At 43.7% G+C, this 24,779-nt stretch overlaps 1 protein-coding gene and 1 pseudogene across 8 annotated transcripts; both read right to left on the bottom strand.

Moving 5' to 3' along the window:
* Positions 1-1,017: 1,017 nt before the first annotated feature.
* On the bottom strand, positions 1,018-17,559 carry LOC308677973 (E3 SUMO-protein ligase ZBED1-like). Of its 7 annotated transcripts, none has more exons than XM_081344722.1 (7): positions 17,368-17,468; positions 16,146-16,214; positions 15,890-15,973; positions 14,137-14,399; positions 8,948-9,012; positions 7,803-7,960; positions 1,018-4,937 (listed from the first exon to the last, which is right to left on the bottom strand). In XM_081344722.1, exons 4-7 carry the CDS (start codon positions 14,176-14,178, stop codon positions 2,917-2,919), a joined length of 2,286 nt encoding a protein of 761 aa, XP_081200848.1. In that variant the 5' UTR covers positions 14,179-14,399; positions 15,890-15,973; positions 16,146-16,214; positions 17,368-17,468; the 3' UTR covers positions 1,018-2,916. The 7 variants fall into 7 exon arrangements, with proteins under 7 accessions (XP_081200848.1, XP_081200847.1, XP_081200842.1 ...); XM_081344721.1 differs by lacking the exon at positions 17,368-17,468 and adding an exon at positions 17,187-17,270; XM_081344716.1 differs by lacking the exon at positions 15,890-15,973 and having other exon boundaries at positions 17,368-17,559.
* A 2,727-nt stretch (positions 17,560-20,286) lies between these two features.
* On the bottom strand, positions 20,287-20,979 carry LOC308678931 (immediate early response gene 2 protein-like; annotated as a pseudogene). Its single transcript has 2 exons — positions 20,929-20,979; positions 20,287-20,867 (listed from the first exon to the last, which is right to left on the bottom strand). The product of its transcript is annotated as an immediate early response gene 2 protein-like (transcript).
* Positions 20,980-24,779: the final 3,800 nt, after the last annotated feature.

Raw genomic sequence — 24,779 nt, 5'->3', positions numbered from 1 at the left:
TTTTGGTCACCACAATGTAAAAAAGATGTCGAGACTCCAGAAAGGGTACAGAGAACAACAAAGATGATTAGGGGACTGGAGGCTAAAACATATAAGGAACGGCTGCTGGAATTGGGTATGTCTAGTTTAATGAAGAGAAGGACTAGGGATGACATGATAGCAGTGTCCCAATATCTCAGGCGCTGCCACAAAGAAGAGGGAGTCAAGCTATTCTCCAAAGCGCCCGAAGGCAGGACAAGAAGCAATGGATGGAAATTAATCAAGGAGAAGCAACCTAGAACTAAGGACAAAGTTCCTGACAGTTAGAACAATTAACCAGTGGAACAACCTACCTCCAGAAGCTGTGAACGCTCCAACGTTGGAAGTTTTTAAGAAGAGACTGGACAGCCATTTCTCTGAAATGATATAGGGTTTCCTGCCTGAGCAGCGGGTTGGACTAGATGACCTCCAAGGTCCCTTCCAACTTTACTATTATGATTATGATTAACTTGTAAAAAGCCTTATGTACTACCACTAACCTCCCCCCCTCCCCCGCATTAGGAATATTTGTCCTGGCTTAACTTTGTTATGGCATTGGCTTCTATAGGGGAGACTGACTTACCTTTTGGCATTAATAAAAAAAACCAATGGCTACTAAATACTCTCAGATTCATAAAGGATAGCCATGAACAATTCACCAGATGTGATCTGCAGACAGTCTATTTTTGGAACTTCTATGAGGCAGCTCCATAATTTCTATTATTCCTAGCCAATTTGAAAAAATGTTGGATGAGGCTAGCAACTAAAGCCAACAGAACTGGATTATAAAGTTAGAAGGTAATGTCTTATTCACGTTGAACAAGGCCAGAGGGGGATGTTTGCTATAATTTTTAGTTCTACTGCATCCTTTGGGTGTTGGTGCCCTAAAGAATCACCATCTGGAAAAAATAAATTCTTCAGTTTTCCCCCACCCCATCTTAGTACAAGCAGCACCATCTTTTTAAAAATAAAAGGTTTTATTTTTTTGTTGCTCTTTGAATTAACCCCCCCCCAAAAAAAACCCCTAAATAAAACTCATTTTAAAGTAGAGAGGGTCCTGGCTGTATAAACCTGTCTTCAGCTGTTCCTCTTTCATTTGATAACCCTGAACTTTTTAAGGTGTGCAAAAAGCATGGGGTTTAGGATAGGAGAGAATTAGGAAGGCATTACGTAGGGAAGGGCCCGATCAACAGGCAATGAAAAGTCTAGTGGCTAAGGCACCAAGCTATAAAGTGGGAGGCTGTGACTTCTAATCCTGTCTTAGCCATGAAAGCCAGCTTGGTGACCCTGGGATAGTCAATCTCACTGGGTTTTTATTTTGGCGGGGAATGAATTTGCCACCTTGAGTTATCTGTAAAAAAATAATAAAGGCTGGGTATAAATAAAATAGAAGGGACGCGGTGGCTCAGTGGGTTAGGACACTGAGCTTGTCGATCAGATGGTCGGCAGTTTGGCGGGTCAAATCCCGAGTGCCGCGTAACAGAGTGAGCGCGTGTTACTCATCCCAGCTTCTGCCAACCTAGCAGTTCGAAAGCACGTAAAAATGCAAGTAGAAAAATAGGGACCACTCCGGTGGGAAGGTAACAGCGTTCCGTGCGCCTTTGGCGTCTAGTCATGTCGGCCACATGACCATGGAGACGTCCTTGGACAAACGCTGGCTCTTCGGCTTTGAAACGGAGATGAGCACCGGCCCCTGGAGTTGGAAATGACTAGCACGCATGTGCGGGGGAACCTTTACCTTTTTATAAATAAAATAGAGAAATGGTAAGTGCTTTCTTTGATTTAAAGATCAATGCCCCCCAAATGGAAGGAAGGCCAGAGGAATCACAGTACTTTTCTAGTATCCTTTCTTCTTTTGGCTGTGTATCTTGATTTTGGGGGAAGGGTGAGGAGAAGAGGGAATGCTGCCTATATTCACTGTATCCATAGTGCAAGTACGATATCTCACTACTAGAGAGTCCTCCATCAATTATGTTGTCCATCATCATTCCATTAGGTAGTAAGAGAAAAGGCTTGGTTAATGTAGCTTTTGTTTAGATACTCCAGGGCTCTTTGTAAAGCAAGAACACATTGACACCAACCACATGCCTGCTTGATTTGTGTCTGAACCTAAACTTCTTGAAATATTCCATGCCCTCCTTCTGTTTCCCTGAATTGGTGCTGTCATTATTTTCAGCTCTCTATGCCATTCAGCATATTTCTACCCCCTTATCTTCTCCCTGTAACAAATCTGTTTCCCTACAGTAAGTATGGGCTAGTCCACTCCTATTCCTCTTTTTATGTTCCCACTTACTCTTCATACATCATTTTTGTCCTCAAATGATCTCTCCTTCTGACCCATACATAGTTTGTGTCGTTCCCCCCCCTGGTATATCCATGAGAGGCGAGGACTACAGCCATACACTCTCAAAAACATTCATTTCCCTTACATTTATGGAATATTCCAGCACATCAGCCCTCCTACTTCTTTGGAAGATTCAACATGATCTAATTTGGCCTCCTCCCCTCCCTTCCTCCAAACAAAGCCTACTAAAAGCCACAGCTGTTTCTTTTATTCCAGATCAACCTTCTTAGCCAGTAGTCTACAACTTCACTGAACTAATATTTTCATAGCTCCCAATCAGCTGGTGGGAGTAGAGGGAAATTGTATTTTGATCCCTGATTGATGCAATTCCAGGTCTGCCCTAGTTTGGCCCACCCCACAAAACCACTCAAATGGTTTGTTCTATTCCCCTTCCTCCAAAACACAGCAGACTGTAGTTGCCCTCTAGGCCTTTTGGCCAGTCCAGCAGAGGGAAATAGATACAGGACACATGAGAACTCTCCTCCAATTTCAACCTTTTGTGGTGGAATGCTATAGGTTCCTGCAGATGCTCACCCAAGCCTGCTTTGTGTACTCTAATAGAGCATTGCACGGTTGCCATGGAGGAACACAAGCATATCGACATGCTCTGGTGTCAGGGCTTGGCGCTTAGTGTGGATGGCATCTCCAGTGCTGCTGAAGAGCCAGCCAGCAGGTACTGAAGTAGCAGGCACTCCTAGGAGCTTGCGGGCTGCCCGGGACAATAATGGGTACTGGGTGTGGTGGATCTTCCACCATTGCAGGGGTTCCTGAGCGAGGGCAGATGCTTTGCTGGTCTGGAAGCTGGCTGTCTCCTGCTCGGCTTGCTGATGGGCAGAGCTGATGCCTGGGCCACCACGCATGCTGCAAAGATCTCCCAGCAGGAATTCAATGCCTGCATCTTGCTTTGGCAGCTTGGAAGGGGGCGATGAGGAAGCCACATCAGGCAGGCTGGAGGTTAGGAAAGCAGGGACCTTGGCCAAGTGTGACACTTCGGCCTTGAGCAAGTGTAAAGTTTCCACCCGGTCAGAATGGCTCAGGAAGTCCAGACCACGAAACCGGGGGTCGAGAGCACAGGCTAGATTGAGGGCCTGGTTAACTTCAGGGCTGGAGAAATGGTGGTTCAGTTCTTTCTGAGCTGCTGCTTTGGCTTCAAGGGTCAGAGCAGAGTCCCACTCACCGGCCACCAAATGCTTGTAGAGGAGGCTAGTTAACACGGGTTTGACTAGGGCGAGACTGGAAAAGGGATCTTTGGTAAATGTAGAGGTAGCAATTGCCATGGGCTTGAGAACTTGGACTATGTCCTGAAGGGCTGCCCAGTCCTGTGGGTGCAGGGCTGCCTTTCCATCAGGACCAAGCCCTGACAGAGACTTGCTATACTCTAGCAAATCCTGCAGAATTGTGTAGACACTGTGCCACTTGCTCCCATCTCTCAGGAAGCGGCTGAGGTGGGCTTGCAAGAGGGGCTCCTGGAACCACAGTTTTTCATTACGACCTGCCCCTGTCAGTGCCCAAGAAGCCAAAGAACAGAGGCGCTCCAAGGCACTCTGGGCCACCGGCTGGCCCAGCACTGCTTCCATTGCTGCCCGCAAGGCCTGCCCAATGCAAGGCAGGGCTGTCCACCCCAGGGCAGCAGCTGCTTGCTGGATGGCAGGACCAAGGCCTCCCACAGTGTACAAAGTGCTCTCACGTACTCCCCATTCTTTGGTGGCCTCAGCCAGTGCCTCCACCAGGCTCTCAGGGCTGGGGTTCTCAGGAATAGGGCGGCTCGAAAGGACCCTGGCCCTGGGTTCAAAGCAGTCATCCACATAGTGGACAGTTAGTGTGAGGTAGGTTAGAGTGCTGCTGTGGTGCCATACATCCAGACTGAGGGAACACTGGGACAGGCCCCGCACCAGTTCCCAGATTTTCCCTTTCACCTGGGTATACATGTCCTTCAGCACCGTGTGGGCGAAGGCAGCAGCTTCAGGGAGTTTGTAGTTGGGGTCCAGGACAGCTAACATCTGCCCAAACCCCTCACCTTCTACCACCTCCACTGGCATCAGGTCCAACACAATAAAGTCAGCCACTGCCCGTGTTGTCTGGCCAGGGATTGGAGGTCGGGGAGTTCCAAACTCGCCTGTACCAGCCATTCCTTTGTCAAGGGTGGCCACCTGTGTCCCAACAAGCTGGTTGTACTCACAACGATGTTTGTAGATGAGATGTTGGCGTAAGTTGGTGGTGTTTCCGCTGTAGCTCAGCCGGACTCCACACAACTTGCAGATGATCTTGCTCTTGTCGAGGATGCGGCCATAGGCATCCCCCTGGAAGCCAAAAAAAGTCCAGTAGCGGCTCTGAGCCCGGCCCAAACCCACCAGATTTTGTGTCCCTTCCAGCAGGGGAAATGAGATTCCTCCCACAGGAAAGCCTGGCTTGTGGAGGGGCAGGAAAGATGAGGCAGTGGCATCTCCACACAAATACTGGGTACAAGAAGAAAGAGCATGGGGAGCTGGAGGTGGTGACTGAGTCTTGACATGCAGCTCTTGGAAGAGTTTCATCAGTAATTCTTTCTCGCCAAATTCGTATTTGAAATGCTCACCTGTGGGGGAATGGAACAAATTGCATCACAGGGACAAGACCCCTTGCCCCTATAATTGAAGGTAGGTTTCTTTTCCTGAGCACTAAAGAGCAGTACCAGTTCTGACAGACATATCTTGTCCTTCCTCCCATAACAAATTTCACAGATTGAATTTCCCTCCTCGTTTTTATAGATCTGGAAATATGTACATTTTTTCAATTGCAAAACTCTTTGCTGAGCAAGCAGAGCAGACACCTGGCTAGAGGAGATGTGATAGTAAGGAGATGGATTCCCAAGAGGAGGGGGTGCATTGTAGAGGAATAAGGCAACTCAGTCTGAAGATTATGTGTCAACTTAAAAAAATGAAGAAGGAGGAGGGTTTTTGGTGTCCAGCAACACTGTTATATTGAGTAATGTTCATTGCCTGTAAACATAGCAGATACTTAGCCCAATGAAATGTGACACCCCCCCACAAGAAATAAAGTTCTTCATCTTGCTATATTATTAGGGGTTCCCAACCCCTAGGGGCCATGGAACGATACTGGCCTGTGGCCCATTGGGAACAGGGCTGCCCAGATGGCCATGAGCAGCAGGCAAGCAAATGATACCGAAACCATCGCCCTCACCCTGGTTCATGGAAAAACTGACTTCCATGAAACCGGTCCCTGGTGCTAAAAAGGCTGGGGACCACTGCTATATAGAATTAGGATGCCAGGTCTATCAATTTAAAGGGGAAGAAATGAAGCAGCAAAGCTTCCATTAGCTTGGGCTTTGTTATAAAGTTGGTTACATCTTTGTTCAGGGGTGCCATTATCCAAATCAATCTACATTTTCCCCAATGTGTCCTGAAATTCAGATAACTGAGTAAATTAATGTTGAGTAAAACAATAATTTTTAACCTCAGCATGCTGATTGGGGAAATTCTGGAAGTTGAAGTCCATGTATCTTAACAGTACTAAGATTGAGAAACAATCCATGGATAAATATGTTGTGTGAATACAGTCATTTAGTAAGCTTGTTAAACCAGGGATATGCAAGCTTCTACTAAGAGAAGATTACATTTTTTCAAGGTATATCTTAGGGTGCACATGGTGAGACTCAACAGCCCTATTTGGATAACAGGACACAAACTTAAAAAAAAACAACCCTGCATTAATTGACAAAGTTGGCATTGTTTGAAGCTAAACTAACCTTCCTGGTCAAGTAACTTAACTTGTCTTATGTGAACTATTTACTACACAAGTAAGTCTCCTAATATCTGAAATATAAGAGAGTGCTCTTCTCCTTAAAATTCTGATGTACATGATTGAGATGAAGCCTAGAAAGGTCTTATTTTTGCCTTTTACCCTCCATGACTGACTAAGATATTGCAAATAAAAAAGGGACAGAAATGGTTGGGAAGATTACTTTATTGCACTAGTTGCACTGGTCCAATCCAGCTGTACTATTTTTTCATCCCCAGAGAGGGGAAAAATTTACAGGGAGAGGAAAGTGACAATTCCCTTAGCTCCTTTTTGGCAGCTGAGAAGGCTAAAAAGAGGCTGTCAAATCACTATTGGAATAATTAAGGATTGTGAGTACCAGGTACACAAAGATGAATCACTTAATTTGGAGAATAAATAATTGGATCATTCATGTCATGTGAACAAGGTCATTAATTTCTTAACAACTTAATTTTTCCCTCTTCCATAACAAGCAGCAAGGAAGGGACAACCTTTTTCAGAGACCTTAGCCGATCTCTTCCGAAAGCTTGCAAGTTAAGCAGTTTGTCCATTTCTATATTAAATATACTCTTGGCTAAACTGTGGGGCCATTGGATATATTTGAACACAATTACTAGTAGAGAAATAATATTACAATGTGAAAAGTTCCTGGTGTGTTTTTTTCTATTGCTAAGAAAATTCACTGCAGAAAGCAATAGAAAACCATTACAATATTATTGCCCTAGAAAAATCATAAATGGCTGAAAAGAAGTAGCTTAGGGCCTCTGATCCCTGGGAAGCTTTACACAGTCCAGGGTACAAAAGAAATCCTAAGAATAAATAGCTCTGATGGTTACCAATCTCTAATAGCAGATATCACTAACAGTGGTGAACTGTATATGCTAATACTTGACATGCAGTATATGAGTCCAAAGTTCTGTTTAGTATGATAATAGCTATAGATATATAGACAGACAGATATCTCCTTACTCACTCCTATGGGTGGTATGTATTTTTCTTAATCTCAGATCCTCTACTAGAGGGGGTTTGAGGGTTCTGTGCAATATCTTAGCTGCTGCTAGTACTCATAAATGCAAGGCCTACTTTTTTTTCTGGATCAACCAAATGTTAATCCATTGGTTGTGACAGGAACTGACGAACAGATTTGTTGCCCAGTTTTCATGCCTAAAGTGGGACTAAACTCGCTGTCTCTTGGTTGCTAGCCTGGTGCCTTAACCACTGTACTGCACTTATCGCAACCTTGGCAACTTGAAAATGTGTAGACTTCAGCTCCCAGAATTCCCAAGCCAATATGGGGAATTGTGGGACTTGAACTCCACACAACTTTAATTTGCCAAGGTTGAGATAAGTGCAGTACAGAATTTGTAACCCACAAGGATGGGGCAAAATTGAAGCCCAAATTGCGACTTTTAACATGATAGGGAAACTTATCAAAGCACACATCTGGAAAGCAATAACAAAAAACTCCAGTTAAATATAACAACATAACCTTTATTTTAATGTTTAGCATTGCTTTTCGGGATGTAGAAAAATGTGCTGTGCCCATGGCCTCAGCGGTTTAACCCACACGGCAGATTCTTTTAGAAATCCTAAATGGCTGCTAAAAATGAAGGAAGCAAGGGACCTGGCCATTAGTCCTCTTCCCCTCTTCTCTTTCACTTACCTAAACGCAGTCCTAGAGTGCGAGCATATTCCTCTCCTATCCAGACCAGCAGCTCTGTATCAGCAGGTATAATTTGGCAGACCCGGTAGTAGATGTAACCATGATATTGGAATACAGTTAGGTTCTGCTCATCCTCAGTGGAGGCACATGCCACATATCTGCATGGAGAAAAAGGGATGATGAGTCACTAGAATTGGGGGAGGCAACGTCTTTTCCTTCTTGGTTTTTATATGAACTGTAATTGCAGATTATGTCTCCAGGGAACTACAGGCCTAGTGGATTTAAGGACTCTCCTATGACTTAAGGAAGCAACTGCTTTAAAAAAAAGGGTTAGGCTCATTTGGAGTCCCCAAGGAACAAATGTGGTAGTGTTTGGATTAAAGCCACAAGGCAAATATGTAGTTTTATGCCATAAAATGGCGCCTGACCTTCGCTCCTTCCGTCGCGATCTGAAGACATTCTTATTTGAACAAGCCGGCCTGGCCTGATGGGGGATGGGTTGGGTTTTATGGTCATTTTAATATTTGTATTTACTGTTTTTAGTCGGGCATATGTTTAATTTTCTTTTAACTTTTGTATTTTTGTATTTTTTATATATTTGCCCTGTTCACCGCCCTGAGTCCTTCGGCAGAAGGGCGGTATATAAATAAAATAATAATAATAATAATAATAATAATAATAATAATAATAATAATAATAATAATAATAATAATAATAATAATAATAATAATTATTATTATTATTATTATTATTATTATTATTATTATTATTATTATTATTATTATTATTATTATTATTATTATTGTGCCATAAGAATACAGTATAACAAAATGAGTTAAGCATTCATATTTCCTTGGATGTCCTTGCCCAGTTCTCCTTTAGTAGAGAATTAAAAAAATCAAAATGTTGTTTATCCCTATTCTTCCCTCTATGTCCTCTCATAGATCACCAACACCTCACAAGATTCAAGTGAGATCGTATGCAATAACTTAAGACAATTTGGCAATTATTTGCTTTCTCTCTGTGCTGCTATCTGATGGTGTCAGAAGTTCCATGGATCCCAATTTCTGCAGACGTCATAAAAAAATGAAACAGTGATAATTTCCCCTTCAGTTGTTACTGGGTTTCTCTCGTAAGATGCTCACCTCATCCAGTTAGATTTGGAATCATCAGAAGCATCAATGAAAAAATAGGACCCATTGTCCCGGACCTGCAGAGAGAAGGGAAGGAATAGTAAGATCCAATCAAACCCACAAATTCTACCTTTATTTTAGAATTTGTTTGGGATTTTAAGCTGGCTGTAGACAACCTACAGCCAAGGTAAAAAAAAAGGGCTCAGGAGGTAAAGAGCGCCACCTGCAGTGGATCTGAAAAACTCCATCTTAAGGCAGAAATAGGGAAATCAGACTGCTTGGAGAAACTATAGTGTTATTTACTACAACACAAAGGTTCATCAACAAAACTATGCACAGAGTAGTGGCCAAGAGAGGCAAAGGTAGATCTGAAATGCCAGCTTGCAAGTATTTTTTAGCAAACTATACCACTCCAAGTCCTCACAGCATACCTAGATACAAATGAACATCTAGCACAGATGGGAGATTCTCAGTAGTGGGATTTGAGGAAGAGAAGATTTTGTTCTTGCGATTGATAATCAATTACAACACTGAACCCTTTGTAAATTATCCTCTACCAATTACTAGAACCCAGCAGTTTCAGCTCTCCCCTTGCTTCATTATGAGCTTTTGTCTACTCACACAGCTTATTGGGGAAATTGATTTTGTATTTGTCACAATCCCTGAATCCTTCTGCACAGCTGTACTTCTTTGAAAGGAATGCCATAAATCACAAGTGATCAGAGTCCATTGTTTTCTATCTGGGAATAAGAGATTGCTGGCACCTGTCAGCATCCACTCCCCCCTTCTGAACTGTCATGAACACTTGCAGTATTTTCAGGGAAAGGGTGTGGACCTGCAGACAATACAACTCTTAAGATCCTGCAGGCATACTTTTCCAAGCTTCCTCTTCAAAAGGCAACTGCAAGACAGCACAACAGGGCTTCCAAATATTCGTTTGGATGCGTTTTATTTTCTTCTTCATCTTATAAAAACATCCTTGGAATGCTCCTCTTCCTCTTGAATTGTACATTTTTAAGTTAAAAGGCAGGGGGCAAGGAGGGTCTTCTCTGAAAAACTGAATGTGGCAGTGTGGTGTAAGGGAAAAGCTGTGAGCTTTGGGCTGGGAATCCCAGATTCAAATCCCCAAGCTTCTTTCACTCTTTTCCAGCATAAGCTGTATATATTCTCAGGAGACCTCAGTACAACCAAGCAGAAGACACTGAGCAACTATTGTCTCTTTCATTCCATAAAGGGTAAGGGGGAAAAAATAACACAGCGAAAGAAAAAGATACGAGAAATATATGTAGAAAGTGCTTTGATTTGCAGGATTCCTCTGTTAAATTCTGCTCTTTCCCAGAAACATCCTATCTTCTGAGATTCTTGAGCAGGGCTGTCAAACTGCTGGCCTGCGGGCTGGATGCGTCATGCTGAAACTGCACCCACCCCATTGCTGGCAATGGAAAAAAGGTTGCAATACGTCATGACACATCACGTGACATTGCGAGTTTGACACCCGTTCTTGAGAATCTAAGCTGAGGAGAGGATCAGAAAGCAAGACACGTCGGGAGGCCAGGCTGATCACCTTTTTTGATGGCCTCTACAAGATGATAGCCTGGTGATATCATTGGAATGGATGCCATTAACATTTTCAGGCAAAATGGATACTTTGAGCTGCCCACCAGAGGTACAGAGCCTTTTTTAGAGGGCTTTGAGGCTTAAAAGATCTATTTTATCCCTTGAGGCCCTAATGTTTACTCCCTTCAGGATGTACTCTGAGCAGACAAAAAAGGAGCTGGAATGGTTTGTAGGAGGCATTGTTTTGGGTGTATAGCATAAGGACTTCATACACTTCACCAAGAAGTTAAATGTGGCCTTTATCCTCTCTTAGAATCTGCTGCCCACCACCAATAAGCTCTCTGTGTTCACCGTCTTAATCTGTATCTACGACTATGGGATTGATGTAAATATGAGAATAGTAGTAGTAGTAGAGGTTTTATATGTGTATTATTTTAAATCAGGAATTTCGGCCATGTAAAAGAAGAGGGATTATTATAAAAGATTGTGTGCATATTTTAAAATGTATGAACTAAGTAACTTAAAATAGCAACATGGAACTAGCAACCATTAACTAGTAATGGTTAAGGCACTAGAAAGCAAGAGTCTGTGACTTCAAATCCCACCGTAGCCATGAAAGCCAGCTGGGTGACCTTAGGTCAGTCTCTCTCGCTCAGTCCAACTCGCTTCACAGGGTTGCTATTGTGGGGAAAACAGGATGAGGAAGATGTGTCGGATATGTTTGCCATCTTTAATTATTTGTAAAAATAAAAAAGAGGTGGAATATAAATAAAAAAATAAACTTTCATTTTTATCTTCATTTTTAAATAGTCCAGTATAGGCTGTCTCTTTTGCAATATGAATTCAACAGTGATGTAGTTCTTGACCTAAAGAAAGTTACATAGTTTTGATATCCAGGGAGGATGGATAGTCCACCCTTTGTAGCCCAAAGGTTTCAGAATCACTGGCTTTTATTGGTGATGATGCAGAGCTGCAGAGTAAACACAATGGGTTGCACACAAAATCTAACCTGGAAGGAGAAAATATCTTTTGTTTCCATTCTACCCCAAATAACTTGGAGGAAATTTCTTTCCTTCCTTCTTTCTCTCCCTCCCTTTCCTATAACAAAAGAAGGAACAATTAGGCCTACCTATTCTCTGCACCAATTGGTTGATCACTGCTGAGAAGAAAACAAGCTGAAAAAACGCAGTAGCACTTTTCATATAGCACAGCAATGGATCCCCACCCCACTTTGCAGGGATTGATAGCAACTCTGAGCAAGCAAAGGACAGGACCAAAGGCAGCAAGAGAAATACCCTAAACTAAAACATAGCATTTTTCTCCCTTTTAACTTTTTGTACATCTTTAGAACACCTATTTCTCTCTCTACCCTTTTCTGCTGAGAGACAAACGAGTTATTTTTGCTGAAAGTCTGAAATAATCCCTCGCAGGCATTTTGAAAATTAGACTAAGAGCTACAGATTCTTGGGAGGGTTATGTGAACCGAATCTTGGGAGAGGAGAAAGAACCTCAGTTCAGAATAACAAAGCCAATATAAAGTGCCAGTGGGAGATCCTTCCCCAACCTGATTATCTCCAAACATATTGGCCATCTGCCTATGGATGGCTATTGCAGCTCAGCATCTCCAGATCTGACATTAGTCTGGAGAAAGGATAAACTCTTATATCTTTGTCCCATACTTTGATCAAAGGGTTCAGTATAGCAGATTCAAAACTACATCATCCACCACTTAAAAATATATGAAAACTTATTAAAGTAATTAGGTATGGCTCTTGGACCAAACTTTCCTATATACAGAAATTTGAATCTGGGTTTTTCTGGCTTTAAGATCAACAACAGCTTTAATGCCAGGTCTCTTTTGTAGTGGATAATATACTGATTTGCAGTTAAGAACTGATCAACTATGATTTAGGGCAGTTTGTATAGTGATCTCCTTGAAGACATCTCAACTTTAATGCATATCCTTAAGATTAATCTTTGTAAATGCACACGTTATCTTCAACTTGTACATTATCCTATTTGTTGTATCTCATGGCCAAACCTGGGGTTGAGAGGGGGGTCTGGAAATATATGCCGACCCCTTAACTCCTATTTCCTGTTACAAACCAGTAGCTCACTTTTGTTGGCAGTAAGTTAGATAGACTCTTTATGAGACACATGTAAACCTCTTGTTTTCCATTCCAATGTCTCAATTAAAGTTGTGGGAAACTGAAGTTAAAAGCTGATTGAAGCCACCTGCTGCAGAAAATAAGGCTAGTGTGTGTGTGGGGGTAAATTGGGAAAGGGAAGGGGACCCAAATTAGTGACACATCCCAGTATCTATGCAATTGCCAGAACGGCAGTATTATGTTTTAATTTTCAATACTACTATATACTTTTTTACTCACATTTTATCCAAGGACATTTTTTTTCCAAGTAAAAGGCTTTACAAAGTTCTACCAGATGACTTTGATCGTGAAACATTATGTGATTATTTATCTTTTCCTTAAAGGTTTTGCTGAGGTAAAACTGAAGCCAGAAATGTGTGACATAAACATAGATTAAGTTGACGTCAGTGATACTTGAAGCTCCTGGAACTATTCTGAGAACAAGGAAGAGAAGCTGAACATATAAAGTCCTTGTCAAGAAGTCCTTGTCAAGAAGTGCCCACAGTTAACTAAATCAAGGATGCCTGAAACAACTGTCCCCTATCCCTTTAGGAAATTATTTACTGCTACTACAGCTAAAGTCAATTCATTTACCTGGAAGCAAAAACCAATCCACTCATTTCCCATTTGTTTTTACTCAGGTAATCTTGCCGGCGGACGACACCCAGGGATAGGGCCTTCTCAGTGGGCGCGCCTGCCCTTTGGAACCAGCTGCCAGTGGAGCTTAGGACTGCCCCTGACCTCCGTTCATTCCGCCGGGACCTGAAGACCTGGCTCTTCGAGCTCTCTGGCCCAGGCTGAGAATTTTAATTTTAGTTTTAATTTTAATTTTAACTGGGGTTTTACTTATGCAGGGACGAATATAATTTTTTAATTTGTTTTTAACTTTTGTATTTTTGTTTTTAATCACCCTGTAAACCGCCCTGAGTCCTTCGGGAAAGGGCGGTATATAAATGTAATAAAATAAATAAATAAAATAAATTTATAACCATGTTGGAGCCTGCCCAGGACAGTCATAAAACATGACAGTCGTAAAACATGTCATCATATGACTGATTCAATATTACATTTTTTCTGGTAGTTGTTAAGTGACACACTCTGGTCATTAGGTGAATCTACAGTTGTTGATGAATGCCACAGTTATTAACACATGTTGTGTTTTTGCTGAAGACCAGAAGCTAATTTTTGGCAAAAACATTATAATGATGTTGCAAACAGTCATAAATGTGCTTGAAATGTGTTCATGTGACTACAGTGGGCAGCCACTGGAAATGGGTTGTAAGCAACTTTTTTTGGCCTGTGTGTTTTATAATATCAAATGGCCAGGTCATAAACTGAGTGTCACCTGTACTGAGACAAACAAACACAAGAAAAAAATGGACAAATCTCTCTCAATAGCCAACAATTCCAAAATCCAGAAGAAATTTCAGCTGAAGTTGTGATATAACAAAGACACCAAGAGCAGTGTACTGTGGTGGTTGATGTGTTGTGCCTTACCGCCCAAGAATAACGGGTGCAGTCACTATGTTCTCGGACCATTTCCCCCTCATAGGGCCCAAAGATGCAGCCACGAGGTAGGGCTGGGAGTGCACTCCACACTCCAAAGCCTCCTTGGGAACGTTCCTTGACCAGAAGTCCCTCAGGCAGGGACAGCAGTGCCCGTGATGGAGCTCTTTCTGGAACAGGTGTGTCAGCCACAAAGGTGGGGGGTCCATGTTGTGGGCAGGAGTCGCGGAAATAAAGACGACAGTCTTCACAGACTGTAAGGGAAAAAAATAAATTTAAAAAATGGGTCTTGAGGGAGTTCTGTGTGCTGGGACAAAGACCATATACCATACAACATGGGTGTCAAATTCGCTGCATTACGTGATGTGTCACGACTTTTTTTGCATTGCCGGAGCTGGGGTAGGCACAGCCTCTGTATGATGCAATTGGCCCGTGGGCTGGCAGTTTGACACACCTGCCATACAGTATAATCTCGGGAAATCAGTTATCAATGAATAAGGCTATTACAGTATATATTTACAATACCTATTTTATACCTTTTTTTTCTGGGTGTTTCTCCTTCAAATCGTGGGTCAGCAATCCGTGGCCTATATGTGGCCCTGAGTCTGTGTTTTTTGTGACCCTCGCCTACTGAATGCTGAGTTAGGATTTCTCATTTTCTTGCACAAAACAAGTAACAAAATGCTTCAGTCTTCCAAGATTTAGCACTTAATTGCTGTTTTGTTCATCACAACTTTCAGCTGACCATTTTAAATTAAATGCTGAACAGACGAGAGACTATGCCTGATTTAAGAAACAAACAAATGCAATTCTCACCAGATTTCAAGAGGATTCTGTCATGATGTCTGATTTTAGAGAAGACTTGGAAATGGCCTAAACCAGGGGTGTCAATCTTGCAACCTCACATGACATGAGGTGACGTATCGCAACTTTTCTGCCATTGCTGGCAATAGGGTAGGCGCAGTTTTGCTATGATGCATCTGGCCCGTGGGCCAGCAGTTTGACACCCTGGATCTAAACCAAACTTATCCTTAGAAAATCCTGAGAGGGAGAATATATCTTGTGATGAGTCTCTGCCTGCACCAACTTGAGGCTGTTTAGGGATAGCTTCCTGCTTATAACCATACAAGATGGTGCTTGAAGTATATTCTAAACTCATTATGCTCTACTCCCTCATTCTCTGCTGCCATTCTCCATCTGTGAGCCTTCTCTATTCTCAGAATTCCTGGCATATCTAAAGGATATAGAAATACGGGGTTTAGGTTCTATGTCTTTTGTACATCCCATTTACTGAAATGGGGGAGCCTTGTCACTTGTTACCCTCTTTCTCTTATATAGGGCAAACAAACAACCATCTGTATATGTGTGCCAGCATATGTGTATCTATAAAGTTGTGAACTTTTTGTTCATAAAAAGAACCAAAAGAAATGACTCAGGTCTCATACAAGGGAAAGAACAGCATCTCTCTTCTAGTCATTAAAACAACCCATCTTTTTTCAGAATTCTAATGTGAGTTTGAAAAAATAACTGCTTTAAAGTCAATTCATTTGTTAATGTGCTGTTAATAAAGCTGCATTTTGTTTTCAGGCTTGCAAAATGTCATGCTGCTTTAACAACATGAAGTTTGTGGTATTTTTTCCACATTATTTTCAAAGTCTACACACCCCAAGTATTCCCCACCTCCAATCATTACCTAGAGATGATGCAAAAGCAGAATTAGCAAGTGTGCAAACCAGCCACTCACCTAAAACTCAGACTATCATAAGTCAGAGAAGGTTTTCAAAACTTGATTGTTCTTGTTTTCATTCCCTCCCCAGATATGATATGGCTAGAAACAGAGTGGGTAATTTGGTGATTTGTGGGAAATAGCCAGTTATCAATATCACTGAGACACTAGTGAATAAATGCAGTACTCTAGTAAATGCTGTGGATTTCTCTGTTAAAAGAAATATGCTGCGGCTACTCTGAATGTGTTGAAAATAATTTTACATATAACTCACAGAGCAGTTCATCCTCCAAATGGGTGCAGGCATCCTCAGCCACTTGCATGGTGTGAAGGACTGGGGACTCTGCAAAATAATGAGATATATTTTCCCCATTTCTTTCCTTATTGAGCAGTGTCTTGAACAAAACACTAAGATATCCTTACTGCATTCCTAAATCATTCAGAGATATCTCGAAAGCCATTTTTCCTGGCCAAGCACTTACAGCTTGTTCTTCTCCACAAAAGTAACCCAATTAGACCCAATCCAATATCTCTGTCAACTGATCAGGCTTTCCTTTTTCTTGGAGCTGCAACCCTCCCCTCCTTCTAAAATGACATTTATCCTACCTTCCCTTCTTCCTGCTCTATTTCTTTGGCACAACTACTATCATTGCTAATCCTTCCCTTCTCACCTATTTTATCTAACCCTGAAATTCCCCAGATATATAGGATTATAGTTCCCATCACTGTCATCCAGCATGATGGCAATGTCAGCTAAGCCACCCTACATATCCTAATCTCTTAACTTTTCTACTTTTCAAAGTCTACTGCATCTCCCACCCAGATACAAATCCACCATATTAGATCATACACCCAAACAGCAACACCCCACCCCGTCTGCACTTTTTACTAAGAGAAAATTGACTCCCCAAATTAGCCATATCAGTAACTCATTTCTCCAAAAAAGCTAAGTTACTTATCAAAGATTTAGGGCCAGGATTGGTCATTGCCAGACACCTGCTGAGATCAATAGGCACAGTCCCACATCTCCTCTGCCATCCAATGCTAACCGCTTCTCAAATGCCACCTTTCTCTTCCCCTGCCTCCTCCCCAGCATGCAAAATCCTAGTCTTTATCCCCAAACTGCTGTTCTCAGATGTCTCCTCACTCCTGCCCATGCTAGCAGGGGATGATGGGGTTTGTACTCCACATGCACAGAGCTGGAGACAGTTGCTCTCTCTACTTTAGGTGCAGTACCCGCAACATCAAGCAAGCAAAGCAAGCAACAAGGGTCTCCCCACCCCAAGGCAGGCAGCTGTTACTACTCCTCTCCCACCCGCAACATCAAATAACAGGCCTCCTCGCCACCCAGCTCCTTCCCCGTATCCGAATAGAAAAAAAAAACTCCAACAAATTGCGACGTATGGCTCTTCTTGCCCGGTTTGGGCGGAGCTGGATCGATGTCGATGCGGCAGCTCCTCCCGGCGGACGTCCTCGTGGAAAGGATCGCGGCGTACCGGTGGATAGGGGACGCGCACGCGCACTCCGAAGAAGGGGGGTGGAAGCCAAGGCGACACCCCCCCCCCGCGCCGTTCTCCTCCCTCCCCGTTCCATCCAGCGAACCTGTCCTCTGCGCGACAGCGGATCAGCGTCAACAGCCGATCGTTGGAAGCCAGGGTGCCACCACTTTCCTTCTGTGACAGCTCAGCCTCGCCAATCAAAACTCGCTTGAGCGCGGGTGTATCCAATGAGAGGCTCACCGGAGTTTTTTTGTTCGGCCAATATGGTACTTTATCGATACCAAGATCGGCCCTGGCAAGGCGGGTGTTTGAGTTGCATCCAATGGATTCACTAAGCTTTAATAAGGGGGAATGGTAGAGCATTGTTTCTCTGGAAGGAGCACATAGAAGCGTTGGGACCAATGGGAGACAAGAGTCGATAAAGGGGCGGAGCTTTGTGCTTTTTAGAGTTGGAAACAACTAACACGCATGTGCGGGGGAACCTTCACCTTTTAGTAGGAAAGAGCTTTTTGTTAAACAGTAGGTGGCGCTACTCCGGCGACGTTGTTTGAGTTCAGAAGCTAATCATATCAAAGCTAATCAGTTACATTTGGAAGGACAGCCCTGAAATCACAGGAATGTTAAAGAAAGCAACATTAAAGCAGTTCTGTATTTTCCATGTAGAGCAGAACTGGGTTGCTGTTAAAGATAAGTTAAAAATAATAATAGCATCTCAGGGGCTTGGCTAGAGAGAACAGGTTTGTCAAACGTTTGCCTATGTTTGCACAATATGCTAATCAACTCAGACTATGCTGGCTCAGGAATTCTGGGAGTTGAAGTCCACAAGTCATAAAAGAGCCAAGGTTGTCTACTCCTGCCCTAGGGCTAACAACAATCCATTTGTCTGCACCTCACATAAAAACAAAATTCCTGATTAGGCTGTACTCAGATGTTGCTATGAGATGGAAAGAAAAATTATCTTGCTTCCATTCCGCTGCTGTCTTCGCTTAATAATCCTGGTTGGGACTAGGAAATCCATCACTAAGCAGTATGGCTGTTAAGTGAAACATGCGACTGCAACAGACTTACAACCACTTCTGCTGTGGTCATTAAGCCAATCATCCACAGGCTGTAAGCAAGACATCACGTGACCATGACTTGCAATTTTACTGCTGGCTTCAACATTGACTCTGACATTGGCTTGTCAGAAGCCTGTTGTGAAGCATGCAGATAGCAGTCATGAGTCATGACCATGTGACACTGCAACAGTGGTAAATGTCCACTGAATCTGGATAATGACCTAGAGGACGCTGCAGTAGACGTAGTGCAAGGCCCAGTTGTAAGTCTCCTTTTTCAGTGCTGTCATAACTCTGAACAATCACTAATTGGACTGTTCTTAAGTGAGGATTACCTTGAATTTGGAAATGAAGGCTTCAGAAGGTGCACCATATTGGTGGTGATGGGGAAGTGGCACAGGAGAGGGAGTCTAGGAGCCAAAAAACAAGAGGATTTGAGATTTCCTACAAATGGAATTATGGACCAGATTCTGCAGAGTACCAGATCAAACTCTGCTTTGTTCTGGTTTCAAATAAACTGAGAGGGAGGGGGAAATGATTTAGCTCTCAAAATTGGGACTAAAGAACTACATAGGCCTCTGACTCAAACCAGAGCTGAGACCTTGTGTGAAGGTGCTCTGGAGTAAAAAAAATATTTTTTTTCTTTTCCTTTTTAGCAATATGTAAATAAGAAGTGATTTTCTTTCTTTAGTAGCCATATGAAATTCCTTGGGGAAGCAAACTGTTCTTTTTAAGTAAAAAAGTTCCCATAGTAGGTGGTATAAAAAAGTGGCCTCTGACTTAGTTGCCTTATCTTTTTCCTATCTTATCCTAAAAAACTGTAGCAAGGGTGGAAGATGTCTAAAAAATCATTTAATATTATTTCTCCTCTTCCCAACTTTTAAACTGTTATAAGCAGTGGTAGGATTCAGTTGGTTCGCACCAGTTCAGCAGAATTGTTACCTAATTTTTTGTTGTTGAGTTCAGCGAATTGGTTTGAAAGGCCTGACTGGTTTGTAAGTCTTTCCCCCTTTCTTGGAAATGACTTCATTTCTCCCCCCACCAACCCCAAATTCCTAGCCTCTCTTTCAGGAACCGCGATGTTCGTGTTGGCGTGACCAGTTCTTCTTTCAGCACGCAGCCACCGCGTCCCAGTGAGCGCTCTCTACGGCCAGCCGTCACTCGGCCTTTGTCTCACCTTTTTCCTGAGTCACCAGAGCATCTCTCGCCTAAACATGCAGGGGAAAAGCCTCACTTGGGCTTCCCATGCCCACCCCAAACCACATCTTAGGAAGACAAAAACTCTTGGAGTCATTTCTAGTCCAAAAGGAATCTTTACTAGGACATGCTTGGTTGTGAGAATACAAGACAGGACTTAGTATTGTTTTACAAATTGAAATTTTATAAAGGGTACCCGGTTCAACCCCCCTTCCCTCAACCCCATTTGGTCAGCCCCCATCCTTCTACTTCGTGTCATCCCTTTCGTGGGAAAGGAAAAAAAAGGAACTTCGAATCTTTATGGTTATTGCCTTCTTCCTCTCCAGAATTAAAAGAAAACACAAGCCAGATACCTTCCTCCCTTTTGATCCTCCCTGTTCAAAAGGTTTCCTTGGTCTTTGAAATAACCTAAGGCAGGCTGAATCCACATATGCTCCTCCTTCCTCGGGAGATGGCAGAATCCATATGGGGGGGGATAATGTTTTAAACATACATTTATGAATGTGATATAAATGGATTCTGACAATCAGTCTCCTGCCGTCCTAACCGCCAAAGTCCTGAGGAGACAAGTGGTACTGAGTTCCCCTGCCCAGACAGGGACTTCTGCAGGTTCTGCTTCTCTGCAGGAAGAAGTTTGCAGCTACAAGTCCCTGGCGGGGGCGCTTTATAAAGCTACCACGGCCCTCACTATTATGCTCAGCACGCCGTCACCTTGCCTGCAGTTTACTTTGGGCTCCTCGGCGCCTTTGGCCAATGGAGGCTGGAGGATCAAGCTAGAGACTAGTCCTGCAGGATTTGGGCCAAGCTCGGAAAGGGCCCTTCTTGCCGCTGGGGCTGCTGCTCGCCTTCCTCCTCCACCAACTTTGCCTTCTTGCTAGGCATCAGGCCAGCTTGGGTGGCACCAATCTTGCCTAGGCTGCCTTGCTGACTGTCAGAAGGGCCCTGGCTCCAAGCTGGATCAAGGAATGCACGGACAAGCTGCTGATGGGCTCCTCCTGGGGTTTCCATAGGTTCCGGATGCAGGCTGCTGTAGGGCAGTGGCGTGGCTGGAGACACCTCCTGTTGGGCTGGGGGGGGGGAAAGGATTGCCGGAGGATCCTCCAGATGCTGTGGGCTGGGTGCCATTCCTTGTAGGTCTAGGTACGGCTGCAGCCCAGGAAATTTTTCCATGCTTCCTCTGTCCATCTTTTCCTCTTCCTCTAGCTGTAAGCCTCGAGGCTTGTCACAATGATTGTGCTGCTGCCGCTGCTCGTGGCAAGATACCGCATGGCTCTTCGCACAGATTGCGCTGCACGATGAGCCTCACAGCCTCCTGCAGCAAGTGGCGGCACTGGATGAGTGGTGCAAAGAGCCACATGGTGTCTTGCCACAAGCAACGGCACTGCACAATGTGGCATGCGGCACAAGCAGCTGCAGAAGAACTCTGGCAGTGGCGCAAGAGGTGTCGGGGTGTGTCTTCTCAACAGTGTCTGCAAATTTGGTGAAGAAAGCAGAAAAAAAGAAGCTTAATTAGAAACTTTGTTTTTTAAAATTAATAATGTAATTCTTCTTCACAAGAATTATGAAATCACAGACCCAAAGCCATAGGCTATATTAAAGCTGAAAAGATGGGATAACTCTGACATCTAGTGGACAAATGGACATACTGTGGTCTCCTGCTGAAAAAACAATGAAGCAATTCATTTGACAAGATGAGACTGAATACAGAATAGATATAGAATTACAGAGTTGGAAAGGACCTTGGAGGTCTTCTAGTCCAACCCCTGCTCGAGACATAGCATTATGGACAAATTGGTATCCAATCTCTTTTTAAAAACCTCTAGTGAAGAAGCACACATTATTGCTGGAGGAAACTGTTCCAGTGATTACAGGTAATCTTAACGCTCGTTCAAAGTTATGTCATGAGCGTCCCCTAGTGCTTACGAGCAAATCCCAAAATTATGAATATTGCAGCACCACAGCAGTCGTTCGCCCTTACGAGTGACTGCAGTGGCTCTGCAACATTCACCCTGGTTATTCCCTCCCTCCCCGCCCCCACCCAGGATCTCCCCAGGCACCTGGCCTTCAATACCCACCCTGCGAAGATCAAGATCCTTTGCTTTCTTTGCTGCTCCAGGCCTTCAGTACATTCGCAGAGAATGGAGGCCTAAAGTAATGCAAGATCTCATGCTACTGATCTTCCATGATTTCAGAGTACTTTTGCCCTCTGTTCTCTGCAACAGAGAATGGAACCGAAGCCGGGGGGGATGCTTCCCTGTGCCTCTGGAGGCTAGATACGGACTCTGGAGGTATTTTCCAGGCTGTTGCCGCCTGGAAATGTGGCTGGGAAACGCTTCCATCCCCCCCCCTCGCTTGATCTGGACTCCAGAGGTGTTTTCTAGGCCCCATCAGAGCTCCAGAGGCTTTTTTCCTGGCCTCAGATCCGGGTGGCAGCGGCTGGGAAAAGGCCTCTGGAGCCTGGATTGGGCCGCAGGGGAGGCCCGATCCAGCCTCCAGAGGCACATGGAAGTGTCCCCCAACTTCAGTTCCATTCTCTGTTGCAGAGAACAGAGGCCTCCGGAGCCTGGATCGGGCTGCGGGGGAGGCGCAGAAGCATTCGCTGGCCTCAGATCCCGGCAGCAGTAGCCTGGAAAGGGCTTCTGGTTTGGGGCATGGGGAGGGGGCATGGAACCTTTCGCTGGCCTCAGATTCAGGCAGCAGCAGCAGCCTGGAAAAGGCCCCTGGAACCTGTATCGGGCCGTGGGAAGGTTGTGGAAGCATTCCCTGGCCTCAGATGTGGGCCACAGCGGCCTGAAAAGGCATCTGGAGCCTGGATTGGGCCATGGGGGGGCATGGAAGCTTTCGGTGGCATCAGATCCAGGTGGCAGAGGCCTGGAAAAGGCCTCCGGAGCCTGGATTGGGCCATGGGAGGGCTGCGGAAGCATTCCTCAGCCTCAGATCCTGGCAGCAGCGGTCTGGAAAAGGCCTCCGAAGCCCAGATTGGACCTCGGGGGGCTGCAGCAGCATTCATTGGTCTCAGATCTGGGCAGCAGCGGCCTGGAAAAGGCCTCCAGAGCCTTTATTGGGCCGCAGGGGACGCAAAAGCATTCCGTCACCTCGGATTCGGGTGGCAGCAGGAACCGCGGCATAGAGGAGATGGATCTTTTCCAGCTGAGTCCGACAGCTGGAAAAGGGAAGGGGAAGCATGCAGTATCTTAGTGGGTAGGGGATCCTTGGGGGCATGTTTCATCACTAGGTCCTTCGTGGCCTTCCCCACCCTGAGATATCACAGGTTCGCTTAATGAGCTGCATGCATTTTAACGAGCTAGGGAGTGATCTCGTTCAAGGTACGAGATTCACTCTACGAGTTTTTGAGTTATGAGTGGAATGGGCAAGCTCCATTACACTCGTAATTTGAGAACCACCTGTAATTGTTCTCATTGACAGGAAATTTCTCCTTAACTTTAGTTGCCCCTCTCCTTGATAATCTTCCATCTGCAATTTCTTGTCTGGCTCTCAGGTGCTTTGGAGAATAGGTCGACCCCCCTCTTTTCTATGACAGCTCCTCAAGTACAGGTCACTTATCATATCACCCTTAATTCTTCTCTTCTTTACATTAGACCTAGGCATTTTATGCCCCATAGACTACATTGGTGTGGAGGTGGGGCATTGGGTCAGTGTCAGCAGGAGTGCAGGCTGGCATTGTCAGGAGGCAGGGCATTGAATGCCCTCCACAATAGTCTCAGTTTTTCATGTGGCCCCTTGGGAAAATTAATTGTCCACCCCTGGACTAGACATACCTAGTTCCTGCAACTGTTTATTGTACAGTTTAGCCTCCCCTCCCCTGATTGCTCTTTGCACTCTTTCTAGAGTCTCAACCTCTTTTTTTATCATGGTGACCAGAACTGGGTACAGTATTCTAAGTATGGTCTTACCAGTGCAATATAAAGCAGAACTAACACTTCTCATGATCTTAATACTATCCTTCTGTTGATGCTGCTTTGGCTTTTTTGGCCTGCTTTGGCTTTTTTGGCTACTGCAGCATACAGCTTGAACACACTGCTGCACCATATAGATTGTGCAAATACACCATACATTTTTAAAACTGGATGAGGTGTGCACTTAACTTCAAATATTATGTTGTAATGACAGCTGCATTTCTATCTATAATCACACTTTGCACATGAAAAAAGATGTAAAGTATTCAGAATAATATTCAACTGGATAATCTCTAGGTGAGTTGTGTAGATTACTGTTTATGTTATGGGAGTATTTATCACCCATTTTGCTGCAAAGTGATTCCATGTTTAGTGGAGGCTGCAAGGCTAATTTGACAGTTTAATTTAGAAAAATGTGACTGAATGCTAACCCTGGCCTCAGCACAAATCTAAAAACTTACTTTTGGCTTGGAGAAAGTGAAAATGCTGAACTGAATGATAGGCTCTATCAAGAAAGGATAATGTGGCTAGATCAGATTGAAACAGTTGAATGAGCACCTTGGGAAGATAGAAAACCTTTGTGATATCCTCCTTTATAGTAACTGAGATTAACATGTAAAAAGCATGCAAAGAAAAAAAATCTTAAGGCTACCTTATCAGGGCCACCTAACCAATATTTTATTGTTTATTTATTCAAGACTTGTTTTCTAGCACTGAAACCAAGAATATAGAAAAGGTGAAGCAACCAACTTTGGGAAAATGGAGTTAAGGAAGGCAACAGACCAAGTGGTTTTCTCCTCTTTCTCCTTTGCTTGCTTGTCCTCACTTACTTGAAACTCCATTTTTTTTTATTAAAAATCAGAAAATGACACACTACAGTGTAGTGGCAGCTTTTGTGTTATCTTTAAGAATAAATGTATTTTGGTGTTTTGATTGAAGTATATTCATCAGCCCCAAAAATAAATAAAGGAGATAAAAACATTCTGGAAATGTAATTAGGTGTTAAAGAACATACTTAGCAATTTATGGTCTTCTAAGTGAGTTTCTTGGGACCGGCTATATCTACCAAGTCATTTTGTGAGAACGCTACTAACTCAAAAGGCTGGGGTCTCCATTATCTTTATCTTGCATTATGTACACATTTCTCTTCTATTGGAACGTATAAACGCGCACTCACACATGCACACACATACACAATATTCAATGTGAATAATTGTGTTTGATTGTGGAAGTGCAGTTT

This window comes from Vipera berus (genome assembly GCF_964194415.1).
Source record: "Vipera berus genome assembly, chromosome: Z".
NCBI lineage: Eukaryota > Metazoa > Chordata > Lepidosauria > Squamata > Viperidae > Vipera > Vipera berus.
Note: the sequence above shows the minus strand (reverse complement) of the source record. Positions and strands in the feature narration are given on the sequence as shown.

Bases quoted from the DNA above. Each gene is read 5' to 3' on its own strand.
- LOC308677973 (XM_081344716.1), bottom strand. From the start codon at position 17,464: ATGGAACGGGGAGGGAGGAGAACGGCGCGGGGGGGGGGTGTCGCCTTG. The intron at 16,215-17,367 runs GTACGCCGCGAT...ATTATTTTGCAG, and splicing joins TGCGCGTCCCCTATCCACCG to AGTCCCCAGTCCTTCACACC. The intron at 9,013-14,136 runs GTAAGGCACAAC...TTCTCTCTGCAG, and splicing joins GCACCCGTTATTCTTGGGCG to GTCCGGGACAATGGGTCCTA.